Source organism: Salmo trutta, chromosome 1, assembly GCF_901001165.1.
Source record: "Salmo trutta chromosome 1, fSalTru1.1, whole genome shotgun sequence".
NCBI lineage: Eukaryota > Metazoa > Chordata > Actinopteri > Salmoniformes > Salmonidae > Salmo > Salmo trutta.
Genome location: NC_042957.1, coordinates 36,593,255 through 36,614,109, shown reverse-complemented (window position 1 = coordinate 36,614,109; position 20,855 = coordinate 36,593,255). Strand labels below are relative to the sequence as shown.

Sequence of the window (20,855 nt, the reverse complement as noted above, 5' to 3'; positions counted from 1 at the left end):
CAGCATGTTACAGTGGTGCCGTGACCTGAATCCCAGAGCTAATGTCTAGCCAGCAGCTGCAGGCGTGTATTTTGCATGGTGGTGGTGGGGGGGGGGGGGGTCATTTTCCCACCTTAAAGTGCCAGGCATCTATTTTATAATTGATCCCCCGCCACCAATTATGCTTTAGGTTTGGCCCCATCCTCAGAGGCAATGGTTTGTGAAGGGAAAAAAGTTGCACAAAGCTTGTAAGTAGAGAAGAGAAATGCTCAATAGCTCCTCTCTTTCTCGCTTCTTTTCTTTGAGGGTGGATCAGCTTTAATATTATGGGTAGATTGTTGCTTCCGTTAATGCAATTGTCTGCATCATTTCCAATCCCCCATATATTTTTGGGATATATATATATATATATATAGTACATAGACATTTTTAGAATATATACTGTACATTTTTAGAGTATACCTTCCTTTATTATTCCCCGCAAACCCTACCACCTCTACCCCAATTGGAGTAATCTAATAAACAATAACACCTAGGGTTCTACTTCCAGCTTATACATACTATACACATTTTACAGACACAATCTATTTTACAATAGTTATATTTTGTTTGTTTTTAGTCCTGGCCTTCCGCTATTTCTGCTGTCCATCCAGTTTGATTTAGGTTTGCCATATATTTTTAACTGTGCTATTTCACAACATTTCTGAACCTATATACATTTTACAGACCCCATATGTCTTACATTGGTTATCTTGTTATTAGTCCCACCCTTCAGCTCCATTCAACCGCTCCCATCTATCTCTTAACACCATCCATATTGGATTTCTATTTGCCATATATTTTTCAACTGTGCTGTGATGCTTCACAAAAGTACTGAACCTGCTAGATCGAATCCCCGAGCTGACAAGTTAAAAAATCTGTCGTTCTGCCCCTGAACGAGGCAGTTAACTCGCTGTTCCTAGTCAGTCATTGTAAATAAGAATTTGTTCTTAACTGACTTGCCTAGTTAAATAAAAAGAAAAACCTTTATATTCTCATAGTTTCTACAGATGGTAAATTAAAGGTAAATGTTTTTGCTAAAATAATTATTAAATGATTGATTCATTGACTATTCAAATCACCCTACACATGGACAGTACCAAAATAACAAACCCTCAAAACTGTGAGCAAACTTGGAAACAAAATAGTAGTCAAATTGAACATGGTAAATTCAAAGACACGAATAAGAATTATATCGAAAATTATATTTTTTAAACTTGAGAAAGTTTCTATTGTGAAGAAACCAGATGCGATTCATACGTGTGAGCGCAATTTTTTTTAAACAATGGATAATTGGTAACGGTTATATTGGGATACATTTTGAGAGTTCAAAGACAACTTTGGTAGTACTGTAAACCTTAAAATATGTGGTTTCTTGTAAGCTACAGAAACCGAGAAGGGTTGCTTCTCTGAACCTCAGGTAGTAGACTCAAGCAAGGCTGTTTCTCCTAGTGCAGCCTGCCCTGCCTGTCTCCCAGACTCTGACCAGCAGCCTATCCTCCTTAATTATGTTCAGAAAACAAATTTGAAGGCCAGAATTGTGGGGGGATAGCACTAATCATGTTTATGCAACCTAATAGTCACCCTTAGAATACTTCCAGAGCCAATTATGTTCCCCCATGATGAAAGGGGGTTATGACTGAAAAAGTTTGGGAAGCACTGATCTACCTAATGATTAGCACAAATGTAAATGGGCAACCCCATGATTTGGCCTTTTTGTTTATAGTCAGTATGCTGCATCAGTTAGGCTACAGCTTATAATGCTTATTGCTAAATAACACACCAGCCTGATAATATGGACCAGTGTGTTGTTATACTCATTTCTGGAGGGGAAATGTATTTTTTAGACAGTGTCAGCATCATTTAATTTTCACTCATTTTGGAGTACAAAAGTCACCAGAACTGACTTTCTCGCAGTCGTTCAGTTGTGGTTGGGGATACAGTGCCATCGGAAAGTATTCGGGCCCCTTGACTTTTTCCACCTTTTGTTAGGTTACAGCCTTATTCTAAAATTGATTAATGAGCGGGAAAAAACAATTTAATCTACACACAAAACCCTACAATGACAAAGCACAAACATGTTTTTTTATTTTTTGCTAATTTATTAAAATAAATAACTGTTATCAGATTGACAGAATTATTCAAATCCTTAACTCAGTACTTTGTTGAAGCTCCATTGACAGCCTCAACTCTTCTTGGGTATGATGCTACAAGCTTGGCACACCTGTATTTGGGGAGTTTCTCCCATTCTTCTCAGCAGATCCTCTCAAGCTCTGTCAGGTTGGATGGGGAGCATTGCTGCACAGCTATTTTCAGGTCTCTCCAGAGAAGTTTCAATCAGGTTCAAGTCCGGGCTCTGGCTGGGCTACTCAAGAACATTCAGACTTGTCCCGAAGCCACTCCTGCGTTGTCTTGGCTGTGCTATTAGGGTTGTTGTCCTATTGGAAGGTCAACCTTCGCCCCAGTTTGAGGTTTTCGTCAAGGATCTCTCTGTACTTTGCTCCGTTCACCTTTGCCTTGATCCTGACTAGTCTGCCAGTCCTAGCCTCTGAAAAACATCCCCACAGCATGATGCTGACACCACCATGCTTCACTGGAGGGATTTGCCAGGTTTCCTCCAGATGTGACGTTTGAAAATTAAGCCAAATAGTTCAATCTTGGTTTCATCAGACCAGAGAATCTTGTTTGTTATGGTCTGAGAGTCTTTTAGGTGCCTTTTGGTTAACTCCAAGCGGGCTGTCGTGCCTTTTACTGGGAGTGGCTTCCGTCTGGCCACTCGACCATAAAGGCCTGATTGGTGGAGTGCTGCAGAGATGGTTTTCCTTCTGGAAGGTTATCCCATCTTCACAGAGGAACTCTGGAGCTCTGTCAGAGTGACCATCGGATTCTTGGTCACTTCCCTGACCAAGTCCCTTCTCCCCCTGATTGCTCAGTTTGGCCGGGCTGCCAGCTCTAGGAAGAGTCTTGGTGGTTTCAAACTTCTTCCATTTAAGAACTATGGAGGCCACTGTGTTCTTGGGGACCTTCAACGCTGCAGAAATTTTTTTGGTACCCTTTTCCAGATCTGTGCCTCGACACAATCCTGTCTCAGAGCTCTACTGACAGTTCCTTTGTCCTCATGGCTTGGTTTTTGCTCTGACTTACACTGTCAACTGTAAGACCTAATATAGATAGGTGTGTGCCTTTCCAAATCATGTCCAATAAATGTAATTTACCACAGGTGGACTCAAAGTTGTAGAAACATCTCAAGGATGATTAATGGAAACAGGATGCACCTGAGCTCAATTTCTACTCTTATAGCAAATGGTCTGAATACTCATGTAAATAAGGTATCTGTTTTTAATTTTTAATACATTTGCAAAAATATCTCAACATGTTTTCACTTTGTCACTATGGGATATTGTGTGTAGATTGCTAAGGAGTTTTTTTTATTTAATCCATTTTAAAATAAGGCTGTATTGTAACAAAATGTGGAAAAACTCATGGGGTCTGAATACTTTCCCGAGGACCAAATGATCAGGAACGTTTTGGATGCGTTTTCTCTAGAAAATTTACCAGAAACAAGCATTTCACAGTTATTTATATATTAAATCTCCAGGGGGAGCATGCCCCCAGACCCCCCTGTAAGGGTGTTGACCCCCACCCCAATACGCAACACAAAGTTACACCCTTGGCTGCTGGGGTTACTGCTGTGATGAGGGGGGGATATCATGCATGCACACACACAATGCATTGCCCAAACGAGCACTTATTTGGAGTGACTTGTGCACAGGTTATATGTATATACTGTCTATACTGTATACAAACTTATACTACCTCATTACCATATATGTTGCCATTGTCTTCCAGCGCCACCACGTCCACTGATGCAGCTGTGCAGGCTGAAGATCCGCCAGAAAGTTGGAATCCACAGACTGAGGTGCATCAACAATCTGCCCCTCCCACAACAACTGATCAAGTACCTCAACCATGATGAGCGCAACCAAGAACAGTTTGGTGAATACTAATGTGTAAAATCATAGTCAAAGTAAGAGACAGCACAACATCTCTTCACATATTCATTGTTTTTAGTGTGATATTTGAGCAATAAGAGAGTGCGTTTAACCTAGAGTTCACCATTAAACTTTAAGACCAGACTAAGGTAGACTTACCAAAGTTGGTAAGTGTGTGTGCTTGCACTTAACGTCAGACAAACTCCTCATGAGGGTGCCAAATGACTTCACAGAGGATGGATCCATGGATGAAGTTCTGTTGACACCACCATTCCTCTTGCCCTCTAGCATTGGACTGAACTACTACTGTACCACATAACCCAATCTAGTGCATTATTCATGCAATGTACTGTCCATGTTATGATGGCTCACATTTTACAACATATAATAATCTACAATGTTGTCTCTTGGATTGTTGTTAAATTACATTATGGTCATTAATTGGATTGTGAATTATCACAAACATCCATATGGTAGAGGCAGCTGTTTTTGCCTTGAAATAGGTCTATAACAAGCTATTCTGTATCCATGACTGAACTGCATTGGTCAGTATTAAAAACCTAGTATGTAATTGCAAAACCTGTCAAGGCAACGGAAACTACTTGCCCACAATGATGATAGACAGATTAACACACAAGCACAGCCGCCTTTTCTGTAGAATTCATCACTTGATCTGTAAGACGTGTGGGAATCTGGTTCCACTTCTAGCACAGTGGTCCACTCTGTCCAAACTGAGGAACGCCACATAAGATGACTTTGTTAGACTGAGGTGCTATCTTTAGCTCACAGCTCATTTTAACTGTGAAGTGAAAGCTCAAAGGCATAGAGAAGGTGGATCTTTTGAGAAGTATTTCTTACTCTAACCTAAGAAAATATGCTATTTAAAAAAATATACATGCATTTTGATTTTTTGTTTGTAAATCCTGCTCTGTGATTTTCCCAAGTGAATTTTGCAGATGGTTACAGGCTACATTGATATGACATTGCTGCTGTTTGGTGTTGCTTGAGTGTAAAAAATATCTATTCAAAGTTCACATTTATATGTATGGACTGTTATGTGCAAAATCCTAATTATGCTGCACTAAAGGTAAATGTAGAAATTATCATTATTTGAATGACAAGTCATCTTTGAGCTATAATCCATCGATGATGATGGCGCAATTAGCTTTACTCCATCTTCATACACCAAATGAGTGTTGTTTGCACTGCACCTGTTTCCTATTTTCCTAAAATGAAAATTCCACCACTCTTCAGCCTCATATTTCGCACAGTTTCTACATTCTGAAGACCTTGTGTGGGTTAACATTTTCAGTATTTACTAAAATAAAAATTATACAATTAATACTTTTTCAACCTGAGAACTCATTGGCTTTGGCTCATTTTCTGCGAAGAACACATTTTCATTGAGTGCACACTGCATCCCCCTACACATTTATATTAGATATGTGGTGTTCGGGTCCACTGGACTGGGTAATAAAAGTGTGCGTGTAGGTGGAACAAGTAAAAATGTAACAAAAAGGTTTGCTGTGTGCCTTCACTCTGTATTCCTTCTCCCTGGGACTGCTGTTTCAACATAGCGGCAAGAACCTGTCTGTCTCTGCCTGTCTCCCGCTTTTCTTGCACTCTTTACCCTTTGTAGTGTGTGAAACTACGCAATGTCTTGCGGGAACCTGCACAATGTTATTTCGATACACCGTAAAAATGTATTTTCCCACACTCTATCCCAGCCAGGTACAAATTGGGGGAGGGACACAAAAAATAAATAGCGTTGCATATGTGGCTCAGAGGGCCTTACAAATATTTTTTGCAAAGAGAGAAGCTAGTGTGGAAGGAGCGTTTTCCACCATCTATTTTAATAATTTTCAAAATTAAAGGATCATGTCTCTGTCAATTCATAGTCTGACAGTGTGATGGAAGAATAGGATGAGATTGACCCCCAGGACCAGCCCATCAGCAGCCAGCCCCAGGACCAGCCTGTCAGCAAACAGCTCATCAGCAGCCTGCAGGAGGAGAAATATGAATGTCAAATTATTTTTAATTTGAATGGTCTTCTTGCCCAAGGAAGGAGCCAGCCTGCATGGCTGCCAATGTGAAAGGACTGGTCACACGTGTAACACAGCTAGTCTTTCATTCATAACCTGTCATTGTATATTCATTTGGATTGAAAACATCTACGATCAGGAATACGACTTACCCGAAGCGGATCCTATGTCCGCACCACCAAGGGCATTTGAACTGATCCCAGAGGCCGACCCAAAACAACGCCGGAGAAGAAGAAGAAGATGGAGCAGTCTTCTGGTCAGACTTCAGAGGTGCGCACACAAAACCACTGCTTCCGAGTATATTACTCGCTGATGTCCAGTCCCTAGATAACAAGATCGACGAAATTAGGGCAAGGGTTGCTTTCCAGAGAGACATCAGGGATTGTAACATACTCTGTTTCACGGAAACATGTCTCTCTCGGAATATGCTATCGGAGTCGGTAAAGCCACCTAGATTCTCGGTGCTGATCGTGGACTTCAGGAGACAGAAGAGGGAGCACGCCCCCATTCACATTGATGGGGCCGCAGTGGAGACAGTGGAAAGCTTCAAGTTCCTTGATGTACACATCATTGACAATCTAAAACGGTCCACCCACAGAGATAGTGTGGTGAAGAATGCGTGACAGTGCCTGTTCAACCTCAGGAGGATGAATAAATTTGTCTTGGCCCCTAAGACCCTTACAAACTTTTACAGATGCACCATTGAGAGCATCCTGTCAGGCTGTATCACCGCCTGGTACCGCAACTGCGCCGTCTGCAACTGCAGGGCTCTCCAGAGGGTGGTGCAGTCAGCCAAACACATCACCAGGAGCACACTGCCTGCCCTTCAGGACATCTACAGCACACGGTGTCAAAGGAAAGCCAAGAAGATCATCAAGGACCTCAGCCACCCGAGCCACGGGCTGTTAACCCCGCTCTAATCCAAAAGACAAGGTCAGTGATTCAAAGCTTAGACCGAGACAAGATGGTGCCGAAGAACATGGCTGACCTTTTACATTCTCCCAACCAATTGAGCTATTTTGTTAGTTTTTTTGCAACTTATTTTTTTACTTATTGTGTACATAATGTTGCTGCTACCATCTCTTATGACCAAAAATAACTTCTGGACATCAGAACAGTGATTACTCACCGTGGACAGGAAGAAACTTTTTTTCCTTTAACCTCTCTTGGGTAGGGGGCAGTATTTTCACGTTCAGATAAAAAACGTACCCGATTTAATCTGGTTATTACTCCTGCCCAGAAACTAGAATATGCATATAATTGTTTGATTTGGATAGAAAACACCCTAAAGTTTCTAAAACTGTTTGAATGGTGTCTGTGAGTATAACAGAACTCATATGGCAGGGATTAGATTAAGCCCTAGATTCTTACTGGCAGACCCGACAACCTTGGTTTCTCAAATGATTGCCTCGCCTGGTATACCAACTACTTCTCTGATAGAGTTCAGTGTGTCAAATTGGAGGGCCTGTTGTCCGGACCTCTGACAGTCTCTATGGGTGTGCCACAGGGTTAAATTCTCGGGCCGACTCTCTTCTCTGTATACATAAATGATGTTGCTCTTGCTGCTGGGGATTCTCTGATCCACCTCTACGCTGATGACACCATTCTGTATACTTCTGGCCCCTCTTTGGACACTGTGTTAACTAACCTCCAGACGAGCTTCAATGCCATACAACTCTCCTTCCGTGGCCTCCAACTGCTCTTAAACGCAAGTAAAACGAAATGCATGCTATTCAATCGATCACTGCCCGCACCTGCTCGCCTGTCCAGCATCACTACTCTGGACGGCTCTGACTTAGAATACGTGGGTAACTACAAATACCTGGGTGTCTGGTTAGACTGTAAACTCTCCTTCCAGACTCACATTAAGCATCTCCAATCCAAAATTAAATCTAGAATCGGCTTCCTATATTGCAACAAAGCATCCTTCACTCTGCTGCCAAACATACCCTCGTAAAACTGACCATCCTACCGATCCTCGACTTCGGTGATGTCATCTATAAAATAGCCTCCAACACTCTACTCAACAAACTGGATGCAGTCTATCACATTGCCATCCGTTTTGTCACCAAAGCCCCATACACTACCCACCATTGCGACCTGTACGCTCTCGTTGGTTGGCCATCGCTTCATACTCGTCGCCAAACCCACTGGCTACAGGTTATCTACAAGTCTCTGCTAGGTAAAGCCCCGCCTTATCTCAGCTCACTGGTCACCATAGCAGCACCCACTCGTAGCACGCGCTCCAGCAGGTATATCTCACTGGTCACCCCCAAAGCCAATTCCTCCTTTGAACGTCTTTCCTTCCAGTTCTCTGCTGCCAATGACTGGAACAAACTGCAAAAATCTCTGAAGCTGGAGATTCATATCTCCCTCACTAGCTTTGAGCACCAGCTGTCAGAGCAGCTCACAGATCACTGCACCTGTACATAGCCCATCTGTAAACAGCCCATCTCTCGACCTACCTCATCCCCATACTGTATTTATTTATTTATCTTGCTCCTTTGCACCCCAGTATCTCTACTTGCACATTCATCTTCTGCACATCTACCATTCCAGTGTTTAATTGCTATATTGTAATTACTCCGCCACCATGGCCTATTTATTGCCTTGACTTACCTCATTTGCACTCACTGTATATAGACTTTTTGTTTTCTTTTGTTCTACTGTATTATTGACTGTATGTTTTGTTTATTCCATGTGTATCTCCATCTTGGCCAGGTCGCAGTTGCAAATGAGAACTTGTTCTCAACTAGCCTACCTGGTTAAATAAAGGTGAAATAAATAAAAGCCAGGAGTAGGCCTTAATGTGTACTAGTTAAACTAGGACATTTAAGTAGCTTTCATGAACGTGACTCAAATTTTGCTTAGTTAGTCTGAGACTATAGAGTCCTGGAGTAAGGTAAGTAAGCCTAAACACCTAGGTTAAGCCTGATTAGGTTAAGTATGTGCACATGCTGTTGGTCTAATGGTGCTCATAAAAACCCGGATTGGAATTGAAAACACCATTACGGGTGTGAATCTTGAGACAAAACAATGGCAGAGGCAAAAATAATTTGTTTAAAAAAACTTTTGTATGAAAAAACACTACTAAAACTAATTTTGTCAAAACATCCAGTTATTGAAAATAAAAACCACACTACTGAAAATGAGTGGTGGGGCTGAAAAAGAGTGGTGGGGCTGCAATTTCCATTGAACTCAATGAAAATGTAACCACAAGAAGAGTACAACAACTTCAGGGGAGGTATCTTCATTATTATCAGTATTTCACATTTCTCACATATCTCTCATATTTTTGTGACATCACTTATATTGAATGATATCTGCCTTTTTATAGACTGTGGAAGAACCTTAAACTGGCTTTAAAAAGAGAGAATGCAGAGATCAGAAGAGAGTGATTTACTACTGGTGGTGGACCACCAAAAAAAGACAAGACTGATGAATTGAGTGACTTGCTGTCTGGAATAATAGAGCACCAGCAACCTCTGTATGGTATACCAGACGATGACCATTTGGACAGTTCAGATGAAGAACTGAGCACCAATGGTACATATACCAAAGAAAGTAAATTGGTTACTTCCTTTGGTAATTATATTCCACTGTCTGTGTCAATCTTTCTATTCTTCTTTCATTCTAAGGACTATATGAGTTTTTGTAACTCTAACGGTGTTCTTTTTCCAGATAAAAAGGAATCTGAACAGGTTGGAAGAGCCAGTGCACAGCGAGTGTGTACCCTCCACATCGCTGCTATAGCATCCCTGAGAGAATATGCTCCCACCACCTTTCAGCAGAGAACAAAAAAGATGACCATGCATGAAAAGTTAGCCAGAGAATTTCATGAGCATAAAATGAAATATCTGAAGGAAGAACATGAAATGAAAATGAGAATTCTACAGGTTGAATTAGATTTTAAGCTGTAAGAGAGCGATATGATCCAAAAAATATACAGTAATGAGACAATTGTGATTACCAGCCATGGTGAACAAAATATTTTAACAATAAATGTTTTGTTATCGGATATTCATGAGTGAGAGTATTTTAATCATGTCACGGATCCCTCCGGAACTTTCATTACGCACACCTGGCCCTGAATTGTGAACAAGGCCAAAAAAAAGCTTGATACCAGAGCTGCTTGCAATGTTCTATATATTATTGAAACAATGTTGCGATTGTTTGTGAGAATGCCAACAGGTGTGGTTCCCGTGGGGGAAATGTTCTATTGGGGAAAGGTTCCCGTGGGGGTTGCCATGGAAGCAAAGAAGGGGAGTTAGGTGTGTGTGCTCAAACACACACGCATGTGGGGGTCTGGGAGAGGAAGAGTTTCCATCTGATGAATGGACTGTGGTGGCTAATTTCCGCATTACCAAATGAGGAGTTACAAAACACACCAGTCCGAGTTAAACTACATCTTTAATACTTAAGATACTTTTGCAAAAGTTCTTGACCCCACCAATGCATTCTCTCGAATGAATCATTTAATGAGGTGCTTACAGAATGTCTCAGGGATCTTTTATAGCAACGATACAGCCCCTTCAACGTACATTGACAAACCACAGATACTTAGTAACAGTTCACAAAGGTTACGTTTTGTATGACAGATATCCATAAAACACATCAGACAGTAACTGCTATGTCAACCTGGTTCATTATATAGCCCAGTATCTGGTCTCCTTAGAACTGTCCCTCCCAGGTACGGTATAGAACGAAAACACCATTTCATTCAATGGCATATATCAATTGTCAACTCTAGATACTCCCATCTCAAGCAAACCCCCTCTTGACCCCACTCCTGGACAGGCTCACTGGGGGGAGTGAGCCTCTAGGCCATATATTATCACAGGATAAGTGTGAGATCTAAGAGACCATGGTCCCAGACACTGCCATAAACCTCCCCACAATAAGGAAAAGGAGGGTGTGACTTGCTCACAGACATTGTGGAGACAAGTCATTGGTTCCCCAGTAATCACGCCATCCCTTCACATGGTTTAAGCATAGGTAAAGACACATTCCCATGACGACAAGTCTGACCTCTCCTCTCTCTGGGCCCCAAGTGTCTGAGCCCCAGCTAAGGTAGACATGCAACTGAAAAGACACCAGAGTCCAATGGACACTTTCTAATGACAAGTACCTCAAATAAGCATATTATACTAATAAAACATCTTAATTATCTATGTTACCCAACTAATTCTGATTCGTCCACGACAGGACATGTGCCTGAACTCAATTTTATACACTAATTGTAGTCTCACCCATTCATTTCTAATGACCGGTCATTTTTGACAGGGAACACCACAGGTGTACAAAATGTTATGAAAATCATAAAAATGTATTTTGTGTGTTCAGATGCCCTGTGTGGACAAAGTAATGGAACCTTATGGCAATCCCTAATATAGTCTAATCATTTATCCGTGGAGCTAAAATCCTCTGGTGACACAGAAATGTAAAGTTGTGCATCGTCCGCGTAGCAGTGAAAATCAATGCTGTGCTTTCTAATAACGCTGCCAAGGGGTAAGATATATCAACTGAATAGTACTGGACCCAAAATCAAAGCTTGTGGAAAGCCACATGTGATACGTATTTTCTCTGAGTTATGTTCACCAAATGTGACAAAAAACTCTTGACCGGGTAAATAGGTCATAAACCAATTTAGAACTGGACCAGAGGCCAACCCACCTCACCAGTCTGTCCAGAAGAACATCATGGTCAACAGTTTCAAATGAAGCACTTAAATCTAAGAGTACAAGGACAGAGAGCTGTTTGGCATCTGTGTTGGCTCTAAGATCCTTTATCACTTTAACTAAGGCTGTCTCTGTGCTGTGGTGGGCACGAAAACCAGATTGGATTTTTTTTTAAATGCATCAATGATCAAGAAAAGCGCTCTCAAAGTATTCTGGTTAATAGTGATCAAGTTAGAAAAATGTGCCCGTCTGGCATTTATAATTGCCTTGTTATATGTGCCAAGTTGCTCTCTCATAATATAATAATGGACCTGCAACTACAGAGGCCAGCCAACTTTTTCCACTTCCACTCTGCCTTTCTGAAATGTCTCTTTGATTATTTTCCTCACTCATCCAATGGCCTTGAAGTCAGTCTCTCTGTCAACATGAATATTAAAATTGCCCAACACAATGTTTTTATCATACTTCTCAAGGACAATTGACAATAGTTCAGATAAATCAGTAAAGAAAGTGGGGCAGTGCTTTGGTGGCCTATACAGGGTTATGGCCAGCACTGGTGACTGATGTTTAAAAAGTACATCATGACGCTGAGAGCATTAGTAAAAATAGAGGCTGGCCACCCACCCTTATTCCCTTTTCTGATAGAGTATGAAAAGCTGTAGTCCGGGGAGGCTTCAATAAGAGCGGGACTACAGTCTGATGACAGCCATGTTTCAGTGAGAAACATGCAATAAACTTTTCACTCAGTAATGAGGTCATTCACAAGAAATGTTTTGCTTATGATTGCTCTAACATTTAAAAGCGCCATATTCAATGAGTGTGGGCCACTCTGCTCTTGGGGCATCTGCCTCGAGGTAACCAATGAAATAATAAGGCTAGGGGACACCTGTCGACAACATCCTGTGAAATTGGTGGGCGCGCAATTCAAATAAATAATCATAATATTAAACATTTATGAACATACAAGTATCTTATATCGTTTAAAAGCCTCTTACATCTGGATGTTCCGCTAGCGGAACGCTTCACCAATATCCAATGGTAGAGCGTGGCGCGAATTACAAATACCTCAAAAATGCAAAAACTTCAATTTTTCAAACATAGGACTATTTTACACCATTTTAAAGACAAGACTCTCCTTTATCTAACCACATTGTCTGATTTCAAAAAGGCTTTACAACGAAAGCAAAACATTAGATTTTTGTCAGGAGAGTACCCAGCCAGAAATAATCACACACCCATTTTTCAAGCTAGCATATAATGTCACAAAAACCAAAACCACAGCTAAATGCACACTAACCTTTGATCTTCATCAGATGACACTCCTAGGACATTATGTTATATAATACATGCATGTTTTGTTCAATCAAGTTCATATTTATATCAAAAACCAGCTTTTTACATTAGCATGTGATGTTCAGAACTAGCATACCCACCGAAAACTTCCAGTGAATTTACTAAATTACTCATGATAAACGTTCACAAAATACATAACAATTATTTTAAGAATTATAGATACAGAACTCCTTTATGCAATCGCGGTGTCAGATTTTAAAATAGCTTTTCGGCGAAAAGCACATTTTGTAATATTCTGAGAACATAGCTCGGCCATCACGGCTAGCTATTTTGACACCCACCAAGTTTGGGACTCACTAAACTCAGAATTACTATTAGAAATATTGGATTACCTTTGCTGTTCTTTGTCAGAATGCACTCCCAGGACTTCTACTTCAACAACAAATGTTGTTTTGGTTCCAAATAATCCATAGTTATATTCAAATAGCTCCGTTTTGTTCGTGTGTTCAGATCACTATCCGAAGGGTGACGCGCGAGCGCCTTTCGTGACAAACAATTTCAAAATATTCCATTACCGTTACTTAGAAGCATGTCAAACGCTGCTTAAAATCAATTTTTATGCTATTTTTCTCGTAAAATAGAGATAATTTTCCAACCGGACAACGTTGTATTCATTCTGAAAATAAAAAAATGGAGTAGTCTCGTGAACGCGCATCTCCAGTCTCACTGTCCCCAGGCTGACCACTTTCAAATTCTCCTGCTGTTCTTTGCCCAGAGACAGCAGACACGCCATTCCACTTTCTGGCGGCTTTAGAAAGCCAATGGAAGCCTTAGAAAATGTCATGTTACAGCACAGATGCTGTATTTTCGATAGAGATGCAACAGAAGGACAACAATTTGTCAGACAGGGCACTTCCTGTATGTAATCTTCTCTGGTTTTGGCCTGCCATATGAGTTCTGTTATACTCACAGACACCATTCAAACAGTTTTAGAAACTTTAGAGTGTTTTCTATCCAAATCTACTAATTATATGCATATTCTAGTTTCTGGGCAGGAGTAGTAACCAGATTAAATCGGGTACGTTTTTTATCCGGCCGTGAAAATACTGCCACCTATCCCAAAGAAGTTAAGGAATACCTGGGATAGGATTAAGTAGTCCTTCTAACCCTCCCCCCCCCCCCCCCCCCCCCCCCCAAAAAAAAATATATAGATGTACTATTGTAAAGTGGTTGTTCCACTGGATATCATCAGGTGAATGCACCAATTTGTAAGTCGCTCTGGATAAGATGTTTTTCTTCCTGGGTTTTGTGGGTAGTTTTCTGTTTAGTGTATGTCACCTGACGGAACTGTTGTCGGTCGGTTTGTTGCTTTTGTTATAAAGTATATTCATTAAAAGTAAATATGAGCACTCTACACGCTGCACCTTGGTCCCCTTTATACGACCCGCATTACAATTATGCTTTAAATACATCACAGAAGACTGAAATATAACGAAACCATTTGACATAGAAATACCAGATTTTGGTCCCCTTTATACAACAAGCGTTACAGAACTACCCACAACAACTGGATCGAGCAGCGTGCTCGAGAGGAGATGGACACCTGGTCACATCAGGAGTGGATAGAGAGGAGAGACTGGACTTGGGGCCAGGTAATTGAGCGTTATCGGAGCCTACCTGGGAAGCACGAGAGGCTACAAAAACCCAAAGAACATTTTTTGGGGGGGGCACATGGAGCAGTCGGCAGAGCCGAGGAGCAAACCAGAGCCAATCCGGGAGAATTTGGAGAAGGGAGAAATGGGAGAGCTATTGAGTTGGTGGAGGACGCACAAGTTTTTCCCAAAAGAACGTGTCGTCAGTTTGGTGCCACCTGAGTCAGCTCCCCGTACTCAACCTGAGAAGTGTGTGTGTAAGTCTCAACAGCCCGGTATGTCCTGCTCCTCGCACTCTCTCTCCAGTGCACCTCCAAAGCCCAGTATGTCCTGTGCCTGCTCCTTGCACTCTCCTTTCAGTGCGCATCCATAACCCGGTACAGCCAGTGCCTGCTGTGAGCACTCAGCCCTTAGTGCGTCTCCCCAGTCCGGTGAGACCGATTCCTGCTCCTCACACTCTCCCTCCAGTGCGCCTCCCTAGCCCAGTGCGTCCTGTGCCTACTCCTCGCAAACTCCCTCCAGGGCCTCTCCATGGCCCAGTGCGCCCTGTTCCCCACACTCGACCTGAGGTGCGTGTTGCCTGTCTGGCGCCACCTATGCCAGTCCCACGCATCAGACCTCCAGTGCGCATCCCCAGTCCGGAGCCTCCAGCGGCGGCCTGCAGCCCGGAGCCTCCAGCGGCAGCTTGGAGGTCGGAACCTCCAGTAGTGGTCTACAGCACAGTGATTCCGGTAAGGATCTCCAATCCGATTCCTCCAATAATGATCTACAGGCTTATGTTACAGAAGAAGAGGAATCTACGGGCGGAATGGAGGATTCGCCCTGAGCCAGAGCCACCTCCGTTGCTGGAGGATCGGGAGAAGAGGAAGGTTCTGGGTGTTGCATATGAGCCGCCATAGACTGTCACCCTCCCTACCCTCCCTTTTTGTTTTGTGTTTTTTAAATTGTATTTAAAAAAAATATATGTTTTAGTTTTGTTGCATTCGGAGTCTGCACCTTTGGGGGGGGGGGGTTACTGTCACGTCCTGACCCTAGTAAGATGTCATTTTCTATAGTAGAGTTGGTCAGGGCGTGAGAGGGGGTGTTTTGGGGTTTTATATTTCTATGTTTAAGTTCTAGTTTTTCTATTTCTATGTTGGGATTGTTTGGGTTGATCTCTAATTGGAGGCAGCTGAATCTCGTTGCCTCTAATTTTTTCCACCTTTATTTAACCAGGTAGGCAAGTTGAGAAGTTCTCATTTACAATTGTGACCTGGCCAAGATAAAGCAAAGCAGTTCGACAACATAGAGTTACACATGGAGTAAAACAACATACAATCAATGATACAGTAGAAAAAAAATAAGACTATATACAATGTGAGCAAATGATGTGAGATAAGGGAGGTAAAGGCAAAAAAGGCCATGGTGGCAGAGTAAATAAAGTATAGCAAGTAAAACACTGGAATGGTAGATTTGTTATTTGAAGAATGTTCAAAGTTAAAATATAAATAATATGGTGCAAAGGAGCAAAAATAAATCAAATAAATAAATAAAGTAAGGGAAGAGGTAGTAGTTTGGGCTAAATTATAGATGGGCTATGTACAGGTGCAGTGATCTGGGAGCTGCTCTGATAGCTGGTGCTTAAAGCTAGTGAGGGAGATAAGTGTTTCCAGTTTCAGAGATTTTTGTAGTTCGTTCCAGTCATTGGCAGCAGAGAACTGGAAGGAGAGACGACCAAAGGAGGAGTTGGCTTTAGGGGTGACCAGAGAGATATACCTGCTGGAGCGCGTGCTACAGGTGGGTGCTGCTATGGTGACCAGTGAGCGGAGATAAGGGGGGACTTTACCTAGCAGGGTCTTATAGATGACCTGGAGCCAATGTATTTGGCAACGATTATGAAGCGAAGGCCAGCCAACGAGAGCGTACAGGTCGCAGTGGTGGGTAGTATATGGGGCTTTGGTGACAAAACGGATGGCACTGTGATAGACTGCATCCAGCTTGTTGAGTAGGGTATTGGAGGCTATTTTGTAAATGACATCGCCAAAGTCGAGGATTGGTAGGATGGTCAGTTTTACGAGGGTAAGTTTGGCAGCATGAGTGAAAGTAGCAGATATCGCACTCTGGAACATTGATATGCCTGTAGAGTATTATGTTCAAAGCATCCTTTATTCTGGGAGGTAGAGAAAGTGTGCATGGAGACAACAAAAGCCCTCTCAAGCCCCATTCATACAACTTCTAGTCAAATAGTAGCTACAGTATTACATACTACAACCTTGGACATGTTCGACTAACCTGCATTGGCAAGAATGATGAAAAATATTCATTTCATGCATATTCTTTTCCTGTGATCATACACTATTGTATTTATTTCTTTGCCATCCTGAAATTTTACAGTGATTACAGAGCTCATCATTGAGTGGGGGAGGTGTTTAATAAATGTTCTGTATTTTGCAGTACATGAGCCCTTTTCTATTTCTAAATTAGAACATTGAAAATAATATTTGTTACTGTACAGACACTATCATATTGTTCCAGTACTGTGTCTCTGTAAAGTTGGGTATATAATTGGTATAGCGGTTCAGTAATACTGAAGTTCGTTCATTTGAAAAAGCTAAAGACCTTCACGGTATAGGTCTGTTGTTTTAACAATGTAATAGCAATTTATAATGTTATACGTGTCTATAGCAGTCAATAACAGTGATAATAGCAGTCTAAAGCAGTGTAACAGAACTGTATAGCACATCAACCAATGCACGGATGTGTTTCAAGTGCATAAACTATTTTGTTTCTGAATCCTCAGACCTGATTTGGAGCAGTATGGGGGACAGTGCCATCTGGTGGAATGGAAATGAAACTTATTACAGATATTATTTAATTAACATTATTCAACTTTAAATCATGAATGCCTTTTCAGCTCATTAATATTTAACATAATTGTTTAATATACATTTTGATGTCCCGTTATTAACATTAATTGCATTTTTGAACATATTTTGAACATGTACTGATTTCAAATTTTATTTACCCACCTTGGCAAAGAACCCATTTACAAATAACCATTGGAACTCAACAATAAGACTCAATTCCTCCTAAAATAACTTTAAAAAGAGGGTAGGATCAGAAAAACAGAACGCATCTTGAAACATGCAAAATATACTACGATTTGTACCCATTAACGGAGCTCAGGATAAGCACATCAATGGTGTTCTGTTCAGCAGCGCATGGGAATAAAACAAACTATGTAATTGCATTAACCCCTCCAGCCAGCAGATGGCGATGTGGTTCTTCTTGTGACATGGCATGCTTGCGTGATGTCAAAAACAGTGGCTTCCTCCACAGATTATCAATTATATTGACCAGATACTCAAGTGGCCTCCCTAACAATGAAAAGAAAGGCAGTCGGGACAAGGCAAGCTCATGTGGGACCATTCTAGCCAATGAGAGGGCAGATACATGTCTGAACTACAGGCACATCTCTGATATAGTGTTTTTTCTCAGTTACCTTTACGAAAAGCACTATAGCATTCCAATAAGATCCCTATAAGAAACTGTATGTTTTTTTTATAATACCCTTTAGTTAGCTTATAGTATACTATGATATATTCTTTTGCATTGAAAGTACTATAGAATGATTTTAGGAGTCTATTTTTGACCTATAATAACTTCAAAATATCTAATAAGATTTCAATAGTATAAATATTATGCAGTACCTCTATAGTATTCTTATGAATTGAAATAGCGTTCCTGTATTATTTTCTATAGTTTTCCCCTGAAGTTATGAAAGCATTCCTATAGGCTATTCCTGTCGGGTTTGTAATAGTATTCTAATTGAAGAGATGAAAAGAAAGAAAAAACATTTACTGCAAGGAAAAAAAGAAGGCCAACCAATATTTATTTTATATGCCAACATGGGTATAGCCAGGTTACTTTAAGGTAGTGTGACTTTTTGGGATGGATACTTTCAATACATTAAATCAATTAAAAACATGTTGCATCTTAGTAAAAACAGAACAGTAATATTAATGTTAATTTATTTTTATAAAAAAAACCATCTATTTCCACTGAACATGTTAACCTCATGTACAATACAATATATAAGTGATGGCCCTTGCATCACTGATGCATGTCCCTGATAAGTTATCAATGAGTGATACTATTAAAATCACACAGATTCAATGACATACAACACACATTCTGTGATCTCCAACTATTGCTCAATTCCAGTGAAACTAAATGCATGTGCTTTAACTGGAAGCTGCACGTCCCTAACATATCTTCACACTGGACAGACCTGAAATAAAGTATGTTGATGCTTTTCTTGGCCAGGTCACCATTGCAAATGAGGATCAACTCTCATTATCAATCAGCTCAGTAACATCAACTAGCTCTCTAAAAAACACCCATAACTAATCTCTCTCATATGTGTTTGGCAGAGGGACAAGCCAGCCATCCACATAAATACATTTACACTTGATATCTTCCAAAGAAAAAACTTTTTTTTGTCTCGACCTCTCAACTTTCACACACATTTTTTTTAATGAGATGCCAAGATCGCGGTTGAAGAACAAACTGTCAGCTTGAATTACATATGGTTGAATCACAACAATGAGAATAGGTTGACATAAGCAGTGTGTTTGACAAGTGCAATTCAGTCTAACAAATAAAAGAATAGCAGTTGTGCACAACATCGATTGTTGAACACGACTGAGGCATTATCCCTTTTTTCTGAGATTTTGCAGTTTGTTTATCACACAACTATCTGTTCATAAATGAATCGGCTGTATGACTCCACAGTCTGGGACGGGAAAGATCCGGTAATTAGTTCTTCTACAGCAAGTTTTACAGAAGCTGGAAGGTGAAGAGGCACAGATTTTCCAAGAGTTTTGAGGTATCCTGAGATTTTTTCTCCTTTCAGTCTTCTGTTTGTAAGCTTTGTAAGGAATATACCGAAGTCCTAAAACACTAAGACGTTTGGGAATGTCTCGCCAAAGAAGGAAAAGCTGGCAAATTTGTTGTGGAACACACCGCGTCCCATGGAAAAGAGATTTCACAATTCCATTACCCTCAAATGTAAACGATGACGTTGCCCAGAGAGGCCCCCAGTTCAGTACACTGTCAGTAAGGTGGATTAGCTGATGACAGTTGAAAGAAACATTTATTGTCCATATAATTCTTACATTTTCTTGACAAAGAGGACTAAAGAAATGTGAGTTAATCTAAGGTCACGCTGTGAAATAGATCCTTAAAGCAAAATATGCATGCTGAATGTAAGTACAATTTTTTGGAAGCTGGAAGGATGCCAGGCAGAACAGTGATTGAATGAAACAGAAGAAATGCACAACACTCCGATGCGTTCCAAAATTGTCTTATATGCAGTGATCGCGGAATTCTTGTGATTTCCTTTGTCGGCTTGAGAATTAGCAGTCAAGAGTCTAATTCTGTAATTTGTCGACATAAAACTCAGCAAAAAAAGAAACGTCCCTTTTCAGGACCCTGAAATATAATTCATAAAAATCCAAATAACTTCACAGATCTTCATTGTAAAGGGTTTAAACACTGTTTCCCATGCTTGTTCAATGAACCATAAACAATTAATGAACATGCACCTGTGGAACGGTCATTAAGACACTAACAGCTTACAGACGGTAGGCAATTAAGGTCACAGTTATGAAAACTTAGTACACTAAAGAGGCCTTTCTAAATCAAAAGAAAGATGCCCAGGGTCCCTGCTTATATTCGTGAACGTGCCTTAGGCATGCTGCAAGGAGGCATGAGGACTGCAGATGTGTCCATGGCAATAAATTGCAATGTCCGGACTGTGAGACGCCAAAGACAACGCTACAGGGAGACAGGATGGACAGCGGATCGTCCTCGCAGTGGCAGACCACGTGTAGCAACACCTGCACAGGATCGGTACATCCGAACATCACACCTGCGGGACAGGTACAGGATGGCAACAACAGCCCGAGTTACACCAGGAACGCACAATCCCTCCATCAGTGCTCAAACTGTCAGCAATAGGCTGAGAGAGACTGGACTGAGGGCTTGTAGGCCTGTTGTAAGGCAGGTCCTCACCAGACATCACCGACAACAACATCGCCTATGGGCACAAATCCACCGTCACTGGCAAAAAGTGCTCTTCACTGACTAGTCGCGGTTTTATCTCACCAGGGGTGATGGTCGGATTCGCGTTTACCATGG

At 41.2% G+C, this 20,855-nt stretch overlaps 1 protein-coding gene across 4 annotated transcripts in view; it reads left to right on the top strand.

Annotated features, from left to right (window-relative positions):
* LOC115195227 (ankyrin repeat and SOCS box protein 2) overlaps nucleotides 1-5,365 on the top strand; it is a 28,121-nt gene extending 22,756 nt beyond the window's left edge. For all 4 annotated transcript variants that reach the window (XM_029755015.1, XM_029755028.1, XM_029755010.1 and 1 more), the window contains exon 10: nucleotides 3,868-5,365. In XM_029755015.1, the coding sequence (XP_029610875.1) occupies nucleotides 3,868-4,025 (158 nt within the window). In that variant the 3' untranslated portion in view covers nucleotides 4,026-5,365. The remainder of the gene's footprint in view (nucleotides 1-3,867) is intronic.
* The last annotated feature ends 15,490 nt before the right edge of the window (nucleotides 5,366-20,855 follow it).